The 18,600-nt window shown below is 51.4% G+C and overlaps 1 protein-coding gene across 5 annotated transcripts in view; it reads right to left on the bottom strand.

Moving 5' to 3' along the window:
* Positions 1-18,600, bottom strand: part of ASTN2 (astrotactin 2) — a 360,934-nt gene that overhangs the window by 147,780 nt on the left and 194,554 nt on the right. For all 5 annotated transcript variants that reach the window (XM_074924050.1, XM_074924051.1, XM_074924049.1 and 2 more), the window contains 2 exons: positions 5,563-5,729; positions 3,389-3,577 (listed from right to left, as the gene is read on the bottom strand). In XM_074924050.1, coding sequence (XP_074780151.1) covers positions 3,389-3,577; positions 5,563-5,729 — 356 coding nt within the window. The remainder of the gene's footprint in view (positions 1-3,388; positions 3,578-5,562; positions 5,730-18,600) is intronic.

Below are 18,600 nucleotides of genomic sequence, written 5' to 3'. Positions count from 1 at the left end.
AGCTGCAGGGATGCCGTGGTGCTCACGTCCTGCTGGGCTGTGGCTTCCCTGTCGCTGATGGATGGGGAAAGGGTCCTCGGCAGCAGCCCAAAGGGATGCGTGAGCAGGGACAGGCTCTGTGCAACACAAGATATTGCACCAGTGCTGGTGTGAATGTGCTGCGGCACAGACAGCACACACCAGTATGAACCATTCTGGCTGCTGTCAACCCCTGTTGTGGGTACACTGGTTGCAGCAGCCAGTATTTCCTACCTCCAGCCTTCCCTTGGGCGTTACCATCTCCTCAGTCATGCCACCGAAGTGTTCAGGTGCTGCCTGACTCCCTTGGTTAAAACAATGAGGTTTAAAGGGGGAAACCAAAACCTGAAGCAGCACTGAGCAGAACTGCAGGCTGCTCTCCTGTCTGGGGCCTCCAAGCTGTGCAGCTCTCCCATTTCATTAACAGCCTGCTGCGCCACATGGTTACATCAAACACCATCCTTACTCTGTGTCCTAAAGGTACTGGCAGCACAGCCCCATGCTTCCGAGCTGGCTGGACACAGCAAAGCCATCGGTGCTAAACCAGCTCCGTCCTGGTGCTGTGCCAAGCCATGGTCAGGAGAAGCACACAGCCATCAGGAGGGCAGAGGCTCTAATCAGCATTGCAGGCCATTGGGTGGCAAACAGACCTCCCCAACGGGATGGAAATACCACTGTGACTGGTGGGTATTGCCCAGACCAGGGTGTGAGAGACAGCTTTTCCCAGCACAAAGGCTTCCTCCCAACACCATGCTGACATGCCTGGCGGATTGAGAATATCCTATTTATTGAAGACACTGAAGATGCGGCAACATGGGAAGCAGACACCATTCAAAGGACTGTCACATCTGCATAGCTAAAGGATCCCAGCAGTTATAAATCCCTCCAAAATACTCAGCCCCTTGTTCTGATAGCAGGTTCTTGCTCCTACTTTGCAGAAACAGGCTTTTAATCCCTGGTATTAGGCAGCTTCCTGCTATGTTTCAAATGCACCAAATTAAGGGCTTCTCTAACAGCTGGTGTCTTAATGCTCAGAGAGGTTCTTGAATATCTATGAAAATCAGAGGCAAATTACATCTTTTAGTTAATAATTTCTTCTCCATTAACCTCTTTCTCTTCCCTTGTTAGGAGATGATGTAATGGTGCTTCTACGGTGTAACCCTCCGACACACCGGGCAGCCTGGCTGCGGGGAAGGACGCGGCGTGTGGGGAAGTGAGCCCTTCTCATCACTGCCTGGCGCTTTCGGAGCCAACAGGCTACATTCAAACAGGAAAGGGCAGCCGTGGTGACCTTCCAGGCTGCCGAAAGCATTTCTGGAGCAAGACGTGCTGCCTCCCGCCAGGCTCCAAGCTCTTCCAAACCAGCGTATCACATGTTACAACCTGCAGCAACTGCAGGTTGCTCTTGTTTCAGACCTGCTTTCTCCTGCCCCTCATAGCTGTTAGACCCAGGGCTAGTCCCACAGCCAATGCTGGGCAGTTAAAACCCTATTTGTTATGGTGAGGCCGCACAGAGGACCAGGCTCTTGCTGTGCAGAACCCACTGGGAAAAGCTTCCCATCACTGCATGCACCCCGGCCACCGCAGGCAGGAGCTGTGCCAGCCGTGGGAAGGAGGACAGATCACTTTTTTTTTAACCTGAAAACCTATCAGCCAGAACCCCAGGGAGCGCACTTTGGGCTCTGACCCCTGGAAGATACAATCTCAACACCGCAGGTGTTTTATTCCAAGAGCAGCCCTGGCAGGAACTACTCCTGGTCCAGCCTGGAACTGCCCAAACCCTCCATCCCCGGCATGCCCTCAGACAGCATGACCTGAAGAAGCCACATCTCCCCTGATAAATCAGACCACAGGCAACCCTGGGTGCTTTCCAGCTGGAATTTAGCCCTGAGGACAGGGGATGTGTTTGCTTCCCAGCAGTGACAAAGCAGCCCTTAGACCTCAGCCCTGGCTGAAGCAGGGGAAGGGTGGCTTTCCAACCCTCCCGCTTTCCAGTGCAAGCAAAGGGCAGGCTATGGATGAGCCGGAGAGAAAATTTAAGCCTCTGCAAAGGGAGATTCAGTGTTTAGGGTCTGATGGCACAAGCTGGGGCTGGACCTTATTTGAGAGGAGCCCATTCGGGTCTGGCACTTCCAAGAGATGGGCTTGGGGAGTTTCTGAAGACCCCAAACATGCTCAACCCACAAGCTCATGGAAAATTTCAGCTCTGCAGCCCTGGCTCTGCTCTGGTAGACGCACTGATGCTTGTAATGTGGGAGGAAGAGAAAGCAAAGAGAAGCCTACTGGGAAAATTGCCTTCGTGTACTGTCAATTCTCACTTCTAGCAAAGGCTGTGGCTCTGCTGGCTCCAAGCACTTCGCTGGCTGCAGCTTTCTGAGCGCCTTTGTGCTGGTGGAGCTCGTAATTCATCTGCCATCAATAGAGCAAAAGGCCAGAGTTCGGCATGAATTCAGAGCTAGGAAGGCTTTGCACTCAGCTGGGGAAAAAGCATCCAGAAAAACACCATGGTCAGCAGTGATGAACACCCACAACTGCAGCGAAAATCGGAGACAGTAATGAGGTCTCGGTGCCGTACTAGGACAGAAACCCTCAGTGCACTGGCAGATGCTGGGCAAGGAAGAGTCCTGTCTGGGTGGATCCTCTCCGGACCATGATCAGCACTGCTGCTTTGAAACTCATAGGCCCACCTTGGTTTACACCCAAAAATGCAGCTGCATTCAGGAGAACTGAAGAAAAATTTTAAAATCAACTCATTTTCCAGCCCTAAATTCAGCAACTACCAGGAAGTTCTCCAGGAGCACTGCAGGGTGAAGAGCTGGACAGTTCGAACCCTGCTCTCCCCACCTGCATCTGACTCTTGGCACTCCCAACCCCCCCTGCTATCTGCTACTTGCACTCTGGGGTATCTACCTTCAGCTTACATTATTTCTCCTCATGCCATATCCACAGCTCCTCCCAGTACTAAAACCTGGGGCACTGAATAAAACCAGCTCGCATAGGTTGAGAACATGCCAAAGCAAATGCTCTTTCATACAATTAAACTCCTTCACACAATTAAACAGTGGAACTCATTGTTGCAGGATATAGTAGAGATGAAGGACATCAGTGTTGAGAAAGAGGTGAGGAAACACTCCCGAGAAAAGCCCATTAAAGGCGATTAAACACTCATCTGATGAGACAGACACTGGCCCAGGAGGGTTCTATGCTGCTGCCTGCGGGAAGGATGAGCAAGGGAAAACCACGGATGCTTGTCATCCTCTTGCTCTCCTCCCCTGGTGAACGTGTCAGAGGTGCTGGCTCTGTACCAATGGACCTTGGTCCATCTCACCACCCCGATGTTCCCAAAACTAGGAGCAGAATTGGGCCATACCTGAAAGTCATCTGGAACACCTGCCCTTGGTTGACGTGCTGGCTCCTGTTGTTATAGCCATGAAGCATCTCTCCAAAGAGGGTGTCGTTGAACTTGGCATCCGACTTCAGGCACTTGGGGCCCTCGCAGATGTCAGACAGCATCAGGCAAGACTTCCCATCCGGGGCCAGCTTGTATTCCTCCACGCACCTGAGGAGCACCACGAGCTGTGTCAGATGGGCCAGGCGCAGAGCCTGCCACCCCACGAGCCCTGCTGCGGGATGAGTCTCTGCCCACCCGGCCCAGCATTGTCAACACCTGCCCACCCGGGAAGGTGCAGAGGTTGCAGAGACCATGTGCTCTGCAGCAGCTCGGCTGGGTGAGCAGCAGCCAGGGCTCGGCTCCCAGCACCCATCCTTCCTGCAGCAGCGTGACCCTGCCTGCCTGCAGCCACAGTGGAGAGCAGAGCTGAGCCCACTGCGCATCCTCTGCTCAGCTGTCACTGACAGCCCCTGCCCACCCCGTGCCCTCTGACGCTGCTGTGGTGCAGGCACAAACATTCCCCAGCCAAGAGCAAAGCTTAATCGAGCTCCTGCCTTTTTTTCCTCCTGCAAGGAAACAGCTCCAATGTGGCTGCTCCTTTGCTCCTTGGTCTCACTTTCAAGCTTGTTGTGGGTAAGAAACATGTACTCATCTTCAGCAGACATGAAAGGAAACTGAGGCAGGCAGCAAGGATATGATCAAAGGACAGACATTGTAGACATCAGTGGCATCTTTTGCGTATGTGCTCATCCTGCCTCCCCTCCTTCTTTCTCCAGCCTTTTCCCCAGCATTGCGGCTCCCAGCTGACAAGGAAACCTCCATTCCCTGCCTGCCCCTTCCTCCCCACAGTCACAGCACTCTCCTAACATCAGTCCCATACCTATCTGGTCTTGCTCCCCTCTCTCATTCCTCTACCGCATTTTACTGCCGCAAGTGAAACTCCCACCCGTCTGTCGCACTTTTCCTTGCCTGTTCCCAAAGTGCAGCTCTGCCTTGAAAAGGGATTATAAAAAAAAAAAAAAAGGAAAGGGAAACAGTCTCTGCCCTTGGGGATGGAAGATTGAAATGCAGATCCCCTGCGTGGGTGCAGATGGAGACCATGTAATGTCCCAGGATTTTCTAGACCCTCCCCAGAAAGGTTGCTTGTGCCTATATGGACTTCCAACCCCTTTTGCAGGCACGGTGCAGGCAACGTGCTCTCTCTTAGTGACTCAACTGCTCTGTGCTACTAAACAATAATAAAAAAAAGAAGGTGGCGGTGGGGAGAAACCAATAAACCAGTAAAAAGGGATAAAAAAAGAGAAAAGCTGACAGGGTCATAGCTCCCTGGGCTCTTCTTCCCCAGAGAGCAGCCAGCGACCAGGGCTGCATGAGGTCTCTGCTGCACCCGCAGCATCAGGACTTGATGGATGCTCCTGGAAGTTTCTGTTAGGAATTTGCTCCCCCTCTCACTTGTGGGCTTTTCCTTGCCAGAAGGGCTCCTTTTCCCTTTCTTTGCCCTAATCCTTCCCACAGGGACATGAAGTAGGCGCCTTGTGTGCCTGAGAGTGTGAACCAGCCAAAGGATGCAATCTGCAGAGCCCCAGCACCGGGGCTGGGGCGGGCGATGGATGGCTGGCTGCAGCTGTGCAGCATAAAGCCAGATAATCACTGAGCTCCTTTTAGAACATACTGCAGCCGGGGAGATTTTCCTGAGAGAAAATGCTAAATTGTGTAGGATTATAGGATCCCAGCCAAAATCAGGGATGAAACTCTATTTTAAGAGAGGCACAGGGGAGGAAAAAAAAAAATTTAAAAGTAGTATTTTTTAAACAAATCCTCCACCTTCCCCCTCCAACACGCAATGTACAATTTTTGGGTCCCTTCACGGTGAGTCACACATCAAACTGTACCGTCACACAGTCGGGAAGAGGAGGAAGGTGCATCTGCTCACATTGCTTCTCACACTCCTGTACGCTTTTGCCCACAGGCAAACCAGGTGCCTCTATTCCCTGCTGGAAGTTCTCTCCATTAACAAGCTTTTTCTTGGGCACCCAGCTGCCTCACTGGGCATGCCAGTTTGGGATGGGTGGCCCAGGAGGGCTGTCAGGGATGGAAGGGACTTGGGTTATTCATCTGCTAGTGGGAGATGCAGGAGCGTTGAGGGGACTCACCCACAGAACATGAAGATGGTGCTGGATGAGGGGTCGTGGGGCAGAGGGAGGGTCTGCTGGAGACAGAGCTGCTCGCAGCCGCCATTGAAGCCATCCGAGCAGTCAATCCCTTTTGAGTAGTCGTAGCAACCGGTGCCATCCTTCATGGGCCGGAGGTCCTCGGGGCACTGCAGTGAGAGATGGGATGTGGTAAGGTCATCTGTGGGTCCTCAGCTACCCTGGAGGCATGGCCTGGTGGGTGCCCTCCCAGGGCACAGCCCACCCAAGAGTCAGTGCTGCTGAACTCTGGCTACATCAAAAGGAGATGGGTTCATCCTGAGTGACAGAAGGGGCAGCCCCAAGGGCCTGGCATCACTCGTACAGCCTTTGGAGAAGGGGCAAGGACATGGTCTGCTGTGAAAGTCTCACTCCCCATCCTCTCTCTGGAGGAGAGTGAAATCCTCAAGGCAGCAAATTTACACAGCAATGAAGCCTCAAGCCAGTGTGGAACAAAGCATGACAACCTGCTGCATAAAGTGCTGGAGAAACAAACCCTCTGTGTTTGTTGTTCCTCTGAGATGCAGAGAATCACAGAATCATCTCGGTTGGAAAAGCCCTTGAAGCTCCTCCAGTTCAACCATGAACCTCACCCTGACCGTTCCCAACTCCACCAGATCCCTCAGCGCTGGGTCAGCCCGACTCTTCAACCCCTCCAGGGATGGGGACTCCCCCCCTGCCCTGGGCAGCCCATTCCAACGCCCAACAACCCCTTCTGGAAAGAAATGCTTCCTAATATCTAGTCTGAACTTTCCCTCGTGCAACTTGAGGCCATTCCCTCTTGTCCTGTCGCTTTCTACTAGGCTAAAGAGGCTCAAACCCAGCTCTCTTCAGCGTCCTTTCAGGTAGTTGTAGAGGGTGATAAGGTCTCCCCTCAGCCTCCTCTTCTCCAGACTAAACAATCCCAGTTCCCTCAGCCGCTCCTCATAGGACATGTGCTCCAGACCCTGCCCCAGCTCCGTTGCCCTTCTCTGGTCACGCTCGAGTAACTCAATGTCCTTTTTGTAGTGAGGGGCCCAAAACTGAACACAGGAATCAAGCTGCGGCCTCACCAGTGCCAAGTACAGGGGCAAGATCCCCTCCCTGTCCCTGCTGGCCACACTAATCCTGACACAAGCCAGGATGCCATTGGCCTTCTTGGCCACCTGGGCACACTGCTGGCTCATATTCAGCCAGCTGTCAATCAACACCCCTAGGTCCCTCTCTGACTGGCAGCCACTCCTCCCCAAGCCTGTAGCGCTGCTGGGGGTTGTTGTGGCCCAAGTGCAGCCCCCGGCATTTGCCCTTAGTGAAACTCCCCCAGTTGGGCTCAGCCCATCGCTCCAGTCTATCCAGATCTCTCTGCAGAGCCTCCCTACCCTCGAGCAGATCAACACTCCCACCCAACTTGGTGTCGTCTGCAAACTGACTGAGGGTCCACTCGATCCCCTCGTCAGATCATCAATAAAGATGTTAAACAGGAGTGGCCCCAAAACCCAGCCCTGGGGGACACCACTCGTGACCAACCGCCAGCTGGATTTAACTCCGTTTACCACAACTCTCTGGGCCCGATCATCCAGACAGTTTTTTTACCCAGCGAAGTGTGCGATTGTCCAAACCTCGAGCAGCCATTTTTGCCAGGAGAATGCTGTGGGAAACGGTGTCAAAAGCCTTGCTAAAGTCCAGGTAAATTACATCCACAGCCTTTCCCTCATCCAATAAGCAGGTTGCTCTGTCATAGAAGGAGATCAGGTTTGTCAAGCAGGACCTGCCTTTCCTAAACCCATGCTGACTGTACCTTGCGGGCAGGGCCAGCCCGAGGTGGGAGAAGACAGGATCACAGGCTGGGCTCATCAGTTTTCTGCAGCCAAGGGAACAATGCTGATTCACATAAACTGGAGATCTGGCTCTGGGTTTTAATTCCAGTTCCCCAGCTGGCTTTCCTTGTCCCAAAAGATAAAAGCTAGCAGGCGGAAAACGCCATCAATAAATTGTCACCCAGATTAAAGCACTCTTCTATTCCACTTGCGTTATTTATCCCTTTTCGCCAAACATTCATGCACGCAAACAATAACAAAAAGGCCAGTCCTTGAGAAAACAAATAAATCTTGCCTAGGAGCAGCTCCCAATTAAAAATGCATTATGGAATTTCTTAAAGATGAGTTAGACTGGAACTTGTACAGGTAGTGATGAAGGCAGGTTATAAATGGCCTCTGTCAAGCAGAAGAAAGGTTATAAAACGGCTATACTTTGTGCTTAAAAAAGAAAATCAATTTTTCGTGTGAGCAAAATGCTGTACATATTAATAAAAGTTCAGGAGACACTGGACCCTGCGCTCACTGACACCAGCAGGGTTCTGGCAGGAGATGGGCTGCTGAGCCTCGCTCACTCTTGGCTCCTCAAGAAGCAAACTGCCCAGAAGGGACAGCAGAAAGATCCTTCAGGGAGTCCCCATCCAAGTGATGAGAAGTTTCTTTCCATCTCCTAGAAACCCTGTGCCATTTCCCTATGGTGCAGCAGCATCAAAGCTGCTTCTGCCCCACCTGCCACAACCGTGATGACACAGACAGCCCCGTGCCTGATGTCTCTCAGATGCCTCACTGGCTCCCGTGCCCTCAGCTCCGAGGGACCTTGCAAACCTCACACCTTCCCTGTAGGCACTGGATAAGGTGGGAAGGGGAGGCACGGGAAGGGTGGGAGGCACAGGGCTTTTCTAGCCAAAGGATGTTAGAACAAGAGGTGATAGTTTTAAACTAAAAGAGAGTAGATTCAGACTAGATATAAGGAAGAAATTTTTTACAGAGAGGGTGGTGAAACACTGGCACAGGTTGCCCAGAGAGGTGGTAGATGTTTCCAGGGTTCCCATCCCTGGAAACATTCAAGGTCAGGTTGCATGGAGTTCTGAGCAACCTGATCTAGCCAAACATGTCCCTGCTCACTGCAGGGGGTTGGACTAGATGACCTTAAAAGGTCCCTTCCAACCCAAATCACATTGTGATTCTATGCTGGCAGCAAAGGGCTCTGGATTAGGACGTTGCCCATCTCTTCAGAGCAGGCAGGGCAGAGGCAGGGCCCTGGAGAGACAGCCTGGGAAACAGTAGCCCTGCCTAGGCACGAAGCAGCAGAAGACATGGGAGCAGGAAGCTTTCTTGCTGCATATACAGAATAAATATGAAGGAGGAAAGGACACTTAGAACAATCTGTGCTTTTCACTGCCCAGCTGCCTGGGAAACAGGACCAGGGTAAGTGTGTTTCTGAATCCGCAGATACAACACTTATCTCCTGTGGGCTCCTCCGCGACGGCCGGCCCCACTGCTAGAGCTGTGCAAATTGGCAGAAACGCGTCTCCCTGGAGGACACAGAGGGCTGACTGCGAACAGCATCTTTCACTCCATGGTACCGCATCTGCCTCTCTGCTGCTCTCCCCATGCCGACAGGATGGGGAGGTCTGGGACTCTGTCCAAAATCCCCTCTGGAGCTCCCAAGGGACCTTCCAGGGCGCTGAAGGCAAATGGATGGGACCTGAAGTCAGCGGGCGCTACAGGATCACAGCCAGGGGATCAGTCTCAGCCTTTCTGAGCTGTCACTTGGGCCTCTCGCTCTGGCACTGATCCATGTGCTGAGCTCAGCATCTTCCCCAGCCCACAGAGGAAGATGATGGCTCTTTCCCCAGGACTGAATGAGCAGGTCACCAAAGCCCTTGGGATATTCCTCCAGTTTTGGCTTTTAATCACCACGAAACGTATTTCCTTTCTGTTTGTAATTACGCATCCTAATATGCATTAATTATGGCAGGCAAATAGCTCAGCACAAAATTTGCAAAAGGAAGCACCCCCTCCCCTCTTCATCCATCCCCGGCTTGCATCCGTCCCCGGCTCGGCGTGGAGCCAGCTCCCCAGCCAGCTGTTGTGCTGCAGCAAGAAGCTCTCCAGTGACAGAGAGCTCTGGTAGCCAACGCACAAACACGGGAGGTGTCCCTGCTTGGTGGGGCTGGGGGGGACAAAGATGCCAGGGACAGCGAGCCAGGGGAGCCAGTGAGCTCTGCAGTTAGTGCCAACCAGCAAAACCAACAGGCAGAAGGCAGGAGAGACAACGCCAGCCCCCTGAACAGAGGGTTTTGCAGGGATGAAGAGGTGGACTGAGCAGCTACTGGGCACAGTAAAACTTTACTACAGATCTCCCCACCCTTGGAGCAGAGGATTTGCAATCTGGATGTCCCACCAACAGAAAAACTAAAGCTCATTTGCATGCAACTATGTTCTTGCCCACAGCAGTCAGAAACAACCCAGAAAAAAGCCAGCTTGTGCTAAACCCAACTCCCCGGGCTGTGCTGAAGGGTTGGTCTGGGCTCTTGGGTAGGCTTACAAAACCAGCGCTCACTCTGCGTTTGCTGGGCTTTTATAAAAGACCAGATCTGTTATTGCTGACATTGATTCGTCTGGCTCGGGCAGCAGAGAACCAATAATTACGGCAAGTTTAATCAATCCCCCATCAATTCAGCTGCAGTTCAATTTGTGATCTGCTTTGGCAGTGACACAGGATGGGGGGCTGTGTTGGAAAATGATTAGAAAATCAATAAGCAACTTGGTCAATAACTCTGTCTGGGCGATCGGGGTGACACATCCCTCCCCAATGGGAGGAAAGCTGGCAAGACATGGTGACCCAGCAGCCCCTGGCCAGCCACCTCTGTGTAACCCTCATCCAGATTCAGGATGGATCCATTTATCCAGGGAAGCAAAGAGAACCTACAAACTCTTAGTCAGCTATTCAAGAGAAAAAGCTGTTTGTGGTTTGCCACGTTAGACCTGCACTGTTTTGGAACTCGCTTCAAACTCCCAGACCATCCTTCATCCATGGATCCGACAGCAAAAATATCTCAGAGTTTGGGAAGAGGTACTTAATCCACACCAAGGTGAGGAAAAGGGATGTAGGGGGACACTCCAGCTCAGGATCTGCTCTGAAAAGCCAAGGAGAATCCGTTACCATACAAATGTAATTCCACTTGCAAATCCACTTCATCTACACAGGAGTGATTTGGTTTCTCTGTGACAACAGCCAGCCCTGAAAATTGCTCTTGGGATTGGAAAAGAAAACTTAGTTTCCTGTCTTCTTGTGGTTAGCACTGACAATACAGGTCCTGCAGGCTAAGCATGACCCACAGCTACAACACCTTGATCCTGCTGCTGCTGGTAGGTTTGTGAAGGTGAAGGAGGAAAGGTGAGCAGCTCGGCGGGGTTTGGATGACAGCACAGCCAGGCACCAGGTTGTTCCCTCCCAGCCATGCTGGGCAGAGCACCCAGGTCTTTATTTTTGTGATTGCAGTCAGCAAACAGACTCCAGGTACGCACAGGGAATGGATATGCTGAATAAGAAAGTTCTATTTTTATCTGCTTTTTGGAGAAATGGGCTTTTTTTCCTTTTAAATGACTTCTCCAAGGTGACACGGAGTGGCAGAGCTGCCAGGACCTGCTGTCACAGGCCCACCACCACCACCAGGAGGCCACCAGAGCCAGCCTTGCCAAGGCACTGGACTGAGGTTCAGAATGAAATGGGATGCCTGCACCCACCGCTGTCACCCCGGCACAGTGTGTGACACTGCCTGTGACACTGCATGGCCTCCTGCCACCAGGACTCGGCACAGCTCCTCTGCCCACTGCCACCATCCTCAGCACAGCCAGGGCAAACGCAACGGGAGGAGAATCAAGGGGAAAGAAAGCAAGTATCCACCAAAACCCCTACAAGATTGTGTCTTAGGAAGATAAGTATCTGGACAAGTCCCTGCTTATGTTAGGGGAAAAAAGGAGCGTTTGCTCACTTTCTCATTTACAAAGCTCATTAGCAGTGAGACGGGTGAGGGGGTCACTGGAAATAAAATCAGAGTCTCATTACTGACACGGATCCCCCAGATGAGAGGACACCAGCTCTCCATCTGAGCTGCCTGCCAGGGCTTCTCAGCTCAGCTACTCTCTTTGGTTATTATGTTTTAAAAAAAGAATATTTAATAAAGTATTTCTGTAGAGAGCAAACTGCCCTTTTTACTATTCTGCTCTGTTTTCTCAACAACAGCAGCCTTTTTGTCAGAGAGTTCTCCCACACTGGGTGTTGGGAGGTGATGTTCTGGGCACAGATAAGCCTGGCTCCTCCCTGGCTCTTCAAAACTGCACAGGGAAGCTTCCACCAACCTGCAGCTCCTGGTGCTACTCTGGGCACCAACACACCCATGTCTGGATGTAACTGGAGGCAAGACCCAGGACCTGGTGCAGGTTCCCCAAGCTGCATCCCCAGCCCCGCTGGCCTGAGGCTGCAGAACGGCCGGTGGCTCAGTGCTGGGGTCTCTAATGACCCCACTTTGTTTAGAGCCATCCTCACTCCTCACCGAGGAACCTCTTCAGCGTGAGACAAGAACATTAATCCGAGGCACTGCTGAGGTACAAGCAAGTGCCAGCATTGTAATGAGCCCCAAACTATGCACTGGCATGTATTTTATTTGCTGGTTGGAGCTCAGAAATGATACAAATGCAGTAAACTCCTCTGTGTCCATATATATTTATATATTCGGACAACTTCTACCTTTGCTTTCTCGGCCCAGAAGGCCCCTGGCAAGCAACGCTGCTCAGCAGCAGCAAGACCAAAGTCTGGCTGTACACAGCCCAGTCTCTGCGGGTGAGATTTCTCTCTTCTTTCCTAATATACTACTAAAACAGGCCAAAAAGCTGGTTGCTAAAGTGCCCATCGGCTCAGGGCAGTCTCTCTCCAGAGCCACTCCTGCCTCACCTCCTCCTCCGAGCAGTGTCCTCACCAGCACCCCAGCTGTGGCAGACCCCTCCCCGACACCCCCCTGCAGAGGAGCATCCTTCCCAGAGGGAAACATTACAACTGTTTTCTGAAATAACAGTCATTATCTACCCACTCTTTTTCCCCTCCCCTTCTTTCCCCCTGTTTCCTTTCCCCTTTCAAGATCATCAATCATTATTTTAGCCTCAGAAAATCAAACCCATCTGTCTTCCAGGCTCCCGAGCACACACTGTGATATCTCATGCTCCTCAGCTTGGTGCCCCCCATGACATCGAGCTGGGGGCTGCATGGAGGAGACCACAGCTCTGGGCAATGAGGCAGGGTGCCCTCGCCACCGGCCACCCCACAGCTGTCACGTGGACCCTCTGGGTGAGTCACTGTGTGTATATTTGCATCTCAATTCAAAGTGGGATGGACTTGTTTCAAGCAGCTGGTGGGACACTATGTACATAGACATAAGTGCTCAGAGCTCCCAGAGCAAGGAAATCCAGCTAGTGGAAACCTGCCAGCTGCTTTCCTTCCAGGAGTCACCAACAGCCCGTTTTGGGGTGTGCTGGCATCTCCTGCCCATCAGGGCATTTCCCTTCCTAGTCACAGTAGAGGCTGGCTCTCCAAAAACCTTTGGAAAACCAAAAATTCAATTCCTGCCCCCCCCCCCCCCCCCAACATCCAGGGTACAGACCACCCACAATGCTACACACCAAATCCTATGACCCAATCCAAACCCAAAGACCCAACAGAGCTGCAACCACAACACATGAAGCATCTCAAGGCTACCAGGGAGCAGAGGGGCAAGGGCTGGTGCCAGCCAAGCCCTCTGAGGAACGCTGATGAAAAAGCCAATGCTGGAGAAAATGGGGATTTTATCACCCAGACCACCTCTTCCCAGTGCTGGCAGAGACACTGATGCTTCCTGAGCTACTTCACATGCTTTTAAATTGGGCCACCGCTTTCTGAAATGGTGCAAACCACTTTTGCAGCACTGAAATCAGAAGCAGATGGGCAGTCCCCACCTGCCCCTGCACTCCCTGTTGTGGCTGGCTACCGATCCCAGCAGCTTTTGCCACCCTTTCCTTCTCTCTCTCCCTCAGATCCCATTCTCATCACAGGTAGTTACCTGCCTTAACAAGGTACATCTGTAACTGCAGGCTCCTCGGGAAGGGGGCTTGCTGTTTTGCTCAGGGGGCTTCTGCTTCCAACCATAACATGCATTCTGCTTCGAGGAGAATGGTTTCCTTCCCAGCTCCCCCCTTGCGTGTGCATCTCTAACATAATTATCTAGGTGCCTCGTAAGGCAGGGACAGATGAGTTTTTATTTTTCAATGAACAATTGTCTGTCAGAAAAATGCAGATTTGATGAAGCTTAAGTGCTTTGTGGGATTCCATCAATTACATCTCAAAATTCATTGGGAAATTAGGAAAGCATTTAATTTTGACAAGGGTGAAATGTTTTGGTTTCCACTGCCTAATTTTGTTTTCATTTCAGGCTGTACACTGGAATAACTCAATATATAACATAAAACTCCAGATGATAATGTTGGAATTAAACATTTCCCCCTCCTTCATAGAAAGAAGATGTTTTGAATGAAAAAATATCAGAATTTTCACATGTGGGGGATTTCTGCATAGCATTTTGATTTGGGCTGGAACTCCCAAATACCCAGTTTCCCCTAAAGAATATCAGTTCTCAGAATTACCTATTTCATTTTTAAATACTTCCCCACTCCCTACAGACCCCAAACCACCCCTGGGTGACTTGTGCTCAAAGGAGGAGACTGGAGAGGTAGCCACTGCCCTGCTCCTTCATTTTTAATCCCATTTCTCCCGGAAATGGTTACACTCTTAAATTAAGCTGTTTCTCTGCCCCACTTTGTGGCAGCTAAGGAGCAGCCCATCGTTGTGATGTGGAACAGAGCAAAAGAGAAGGATTAGCTCCAGATCAGCTGCGTTAAGGCTTATATGCTACTGTGGACCATGCCAAATTTCTCTTCCTTCTTTGTCTAAAAAGGCTGGGACTGACACTGCACTAGTGTCACCGTGGGTCCCAACTTCACTAAAAGACTCTCTGGTAGATGCTCTCCCTTCTGCACACGGCTGAGCCATACTCCCTCCTGCCTGACTGATCATGGAAAGGAGCAGTTCACATCATCCTTGTAGGCAAACTATACTTTTTCCTTGCTCAGATTAGAAATAAATCTGTGCTAGAGGAACCTCAGCCTGTGAGCAGGGAGATGGTGATGAACAGCAGGATTTCATGTCTGTGCAGAACAGCAGTGCCCACTGCCTGGGCTCAGTGGGCTCTCCTACATCTTGCCAACACCTCTCCCAAGGTGGGATAGATCCTGGAGCACAGCCATGCTGTGAGCCCTTCCACATGCGCAACATCTTTGGCCTCTGTGGCACAATTCACTCTCTTCTGACTTAAAAGTCAGGCTTTGCAGAACCATCAGACCACACCACCTGCACCGACCCACTGACACCCTGCTGCAGCAAAACAAGGGGCCTCATTCTGCTGCTACCTTAGCACGGGACCCTGAGCTGCTTCCTCATCACTAGCTGGGCAGCTCATGCCTTCTGCTTCTCCAGGAGGTGCTCACGCTGATGAAACCCCATCCCAAGAGGCAGCCCAGGCTCAGACACACACCTTCACTGCACACTTGTACCTGCTGCCACCTCCTCCTACAGTGATGCCAAGGATGCCCAATGTGCACTGTGGGGGGGGGGGTGGGTGGGAAGCCCACCTCCTCATCCAGCTCACACGCTGAGACCAAAGCTCACTTTCCCTGGGGCTGTAATCCTGCCTTGCCAGGGCTTGCAAATAGGCACAGCCATGGGGCAGCAGATGCAAGCAACCCCCCCACTTTCCCCCTCTACAGATGAGAGAACTGGCATCAACAAACAAAACTGAGCTGAGAGACAGGTGGGGAAACCTGAATTTAAACTACATTACAGGTGTTTCCTTCAGTCCCTCAGGGCCAATTCACAGGTTTTCATCTCAAATTATAAATCACCAATACATGAGGGTTAAGTCCTTTCCCTCCTTTAGCATCCTCCCCCTGGGCTAAGCAGCTACCACTGTGCCAGGAGAAGGGATCAGTGATATATATTCCTTTACTGGCAATAATCTCACTTATTTCCCCAGCACAGTTTCTCTGGGTTTGCTGTGATGGCATGTAATGCATACTGCACTCAAGGTGCAGAGCCACCAGATGTAGAGAAGCTCACTGGGATTTTGTTTTCTTGGGAAATGCCCAAGGCTTCCCCAGATCCAACAGCAATTTTAGGGTGCAACAAATAAAAGAAGCAAGGAAACAGGTTTTCTAGAGGTTGGGGATTGTTTTGTTACGTTGCAAGGTAAGGATTAGTTAGCAAGGTTGTTGCTCATACTTCTTAAAATCATCTAAATAAAAAAAGGCCTCCGATAAGAAAAGAACTGCAGAAAACCTTTATGCACTAATGCCATCTACTGGGTAGAGGTAAAAATAACAGAAAAGCCATGAAATGAGGAGAAAAAAGACCCCAATGGGAAGTGTGGGATGGAAGTTGGGGAGCTGTTACCCCTCTGTATGGGGTCCCCACTGCAGAGCCTTTGGGGTCTTCCAGGTGACACCTCTCAGGCAGCATTTAACTAAGCAAAGTGACATCCTCTGTTCTCTTTCATAAGCCCAAGGAGACTGACCTCAGAGAGACTCCACCACGAGCTGCAAGCAAACCACCCTCGACTTTTTAACCAAGTCCTTTTAAGGCCAAACAATTAGGTAATGGCAGAGCCCACGCTGCTAAAAAGTCCAAAGATAAATGCATCCTGAGTCCTCGCAGAATTACTGTAAGCTGTATTAAGGGCACGAAGGAACTGGTAACAGATGATTATATATAAAAGGAATGAGAAATCTCCGAGATTTGTGCTGTTCCCTGGTTCAGCTGCTAGGCTCCTGCTCTGCTGTGTATTAATTGCTTACAAGGTTGCATGTATATTTTATGCTCAGTACCTGCCTGGAACATTTGTTGGATTTAGCTTTGATTGATGAACCACTGATTATATACTTCTGTGGTCCTCTGCAAATTAATAAACTGTTGACTGTTAAAGATTAACAACATGTCATGATTTGTGAAACAAGTGTCCAGAGTAAAGCTGAAGCAAACCTAGTGCTAAAATTAGTACGTGAATGCTCCCTGAACTCTATAAAAAGGGGATAGCTTAATTAAATTACATCCCGATATTGCCCATAGCACTTACCAAATTGGCAAATTGAGTTCACAGCAGTTCAGCTTTAAAACTGACTGACATTCCTGCAATTTTCCAGCAAATGACCCCATCCCTGCTCGTGCTGGAAGGCCAGCTCCCACCCGGCAGGCTCCAGGAGCAGGGGTGGGATGAGGAGGGGACGTATTGTCCAGTGCAGGGACTGGTGCTGAAGGTGCCACAAGGTCACATGCAGGGGCTGTGGCAAGCTCCAAAACTCAACTCCCATCATGTGCGACCCCACTCAGCACCATGAGCACAACCTGGGGCTGGGGACTGTGCTGCCTGCCCAGCCCCTAGGCTTTTCCCCAGACAACGGCCATGGACCACAGTCAGAAACATGAGACAGTGTCCTCCAGACCTCTGCTCGCTCCCCCGCCATTGCTGGGGACCTACAAGCAGGTGATGAGTGTAAAACGTTGCACAGGGTTGAGAGAGCTGGGAGGGATGGAGTACTGTGCTCCTGGGGTCATTCCAATGAGAAGCAGGGAGAGATGTGGACCAGAGGAGGGGCGCAGCAGCCATCTCCAAACTCCCCCCCCCCAGGAGGCTCAGCTCTGCTGTCCTCAGGCTGCAGCTAGGACTGGGGAGCTGGGGAGGCTGCACCCCACAATGTGGAGCTGTGGGGAGGGGCAGAGCAGCTTCACGCTCCTGCAGTGGGAAGAAAAACGGGCAAAGAGCAGAGGGAGGAGAGACAGGCATCAATATGGCCATCTCCTGTCCCAGTGGGATGCACGGCCCCAGGAGCCTGGCATGATGTGGGGGAATGGGGGGTCCCATGGTCCCGGTGTGTCACTCTCACTTGCAAGCTCTCAGGGAGGGGATACACCCCAGGGGAACAGCTCCCACTGCCTCTCCTTTCTTCCCCCGCTGTACATGATTTGTTCTCTTTGCATAAAGCCTCAGTTAGGTATTATAGAAACAGGGTTGTTATTTTTCCTCGAGTGACACCATTTTCAATTTTTGCCTCTCCACGTGCTGGCGTGGCTAGCACTGGGCCTGTAATTTATTGACAATTTCTATCTTAATATATCTTAATATATCCTGACTTTTAAAAAGAGGCATCTCTTCCCAGCTGGACGGGGCGACCAGTGTCCTGATGGCTTCTGATGGTGTCTGAGAGGCACGTTGGTGTTCAGAGCAAAATAACATCCAAAAAGCGGGGGGAACCCGCTCAAAAGACTAGAAAAGCAACTGCTTCCTGGAAAAGGGAACAAAAGAAAATGACAACAGGAAAAGAAAGGAGTAAAGGGTGAGGAGCAGCAAGGGGGAGATGGCACCAGGCGCTGCGGGTGACACATCAGGCTGTCACACTAAATGGCCTTAACAAGTGACTGGAGAAGGGGATAATGAAAATGCCACCCCCAGGACAGCAGCGCTCCAGCCTGACCTTTCCCGGCTACCATGTATAAACATCTTCAATAAATAAAGAGACACTTAACTCCCGCCTCTGCTGAGATGGGAAGGATGGGGTGATGGGCAATCTGTCTGCAGCAAGAGGGAGGGGAAGGGGCAGAGGGGTTTCAGGGGGCTTTGGGGCAGTGGGCAGGCAGAGTGGGTGATGAGCTCTGGACCCCATCAGGGGTCACCCCCCACGGCCTGGCAGGCAGAGGCTCCTACAACAGACAGATGAGAAGGGATGCTCCAGGTCTCCCCCAGTTTCCCAATGCTCTGCCCTCACATCACATGTTGTACTGGCCTCACACAAGCGCCACACATAGGGAAGTGGTGACTTTGCTGTTGGGGCAGATGGGTTAGAGCTGGGAGAGGTGCTGAGCTCTGCTGCTCCCATCTGGAAGAATGGCAAAACCCCTCTGTGCGTCAATAGCGGGGAACGATTCAGAGTTTCTGCCCAAAACTAATCGTCTAAGGTCTAAGAAATCTTCTGGAGGCGGGATTGCAAAACCTGGGACTCAGCTGATTGTCTGGTAAGATGTGAGCATGCTCAGAAACAAACCAAAGCTCTAAGGGTGTCTGAGGGGTCC

The sequence above is a fragment of the Athene noctua genome, chromosome 20, assembly GCF_965140245.1.
Source record: "Athene noctua chromosome 20, bAthNoc1.hap1.1, whole genome shotgun sequence".
NCBI classification, from domain to species: domain Eukaryota; kingdom Metazoa; phylum Chordata; class Aves; order Strigiformes; family Strigidae; genus Athene; species Athene noctua.
The sequence above is the reverse complement of the archived record's forward strand: the minus strand, read 5'-3'. Positions and strand labels throughout refer to the sequence as shown.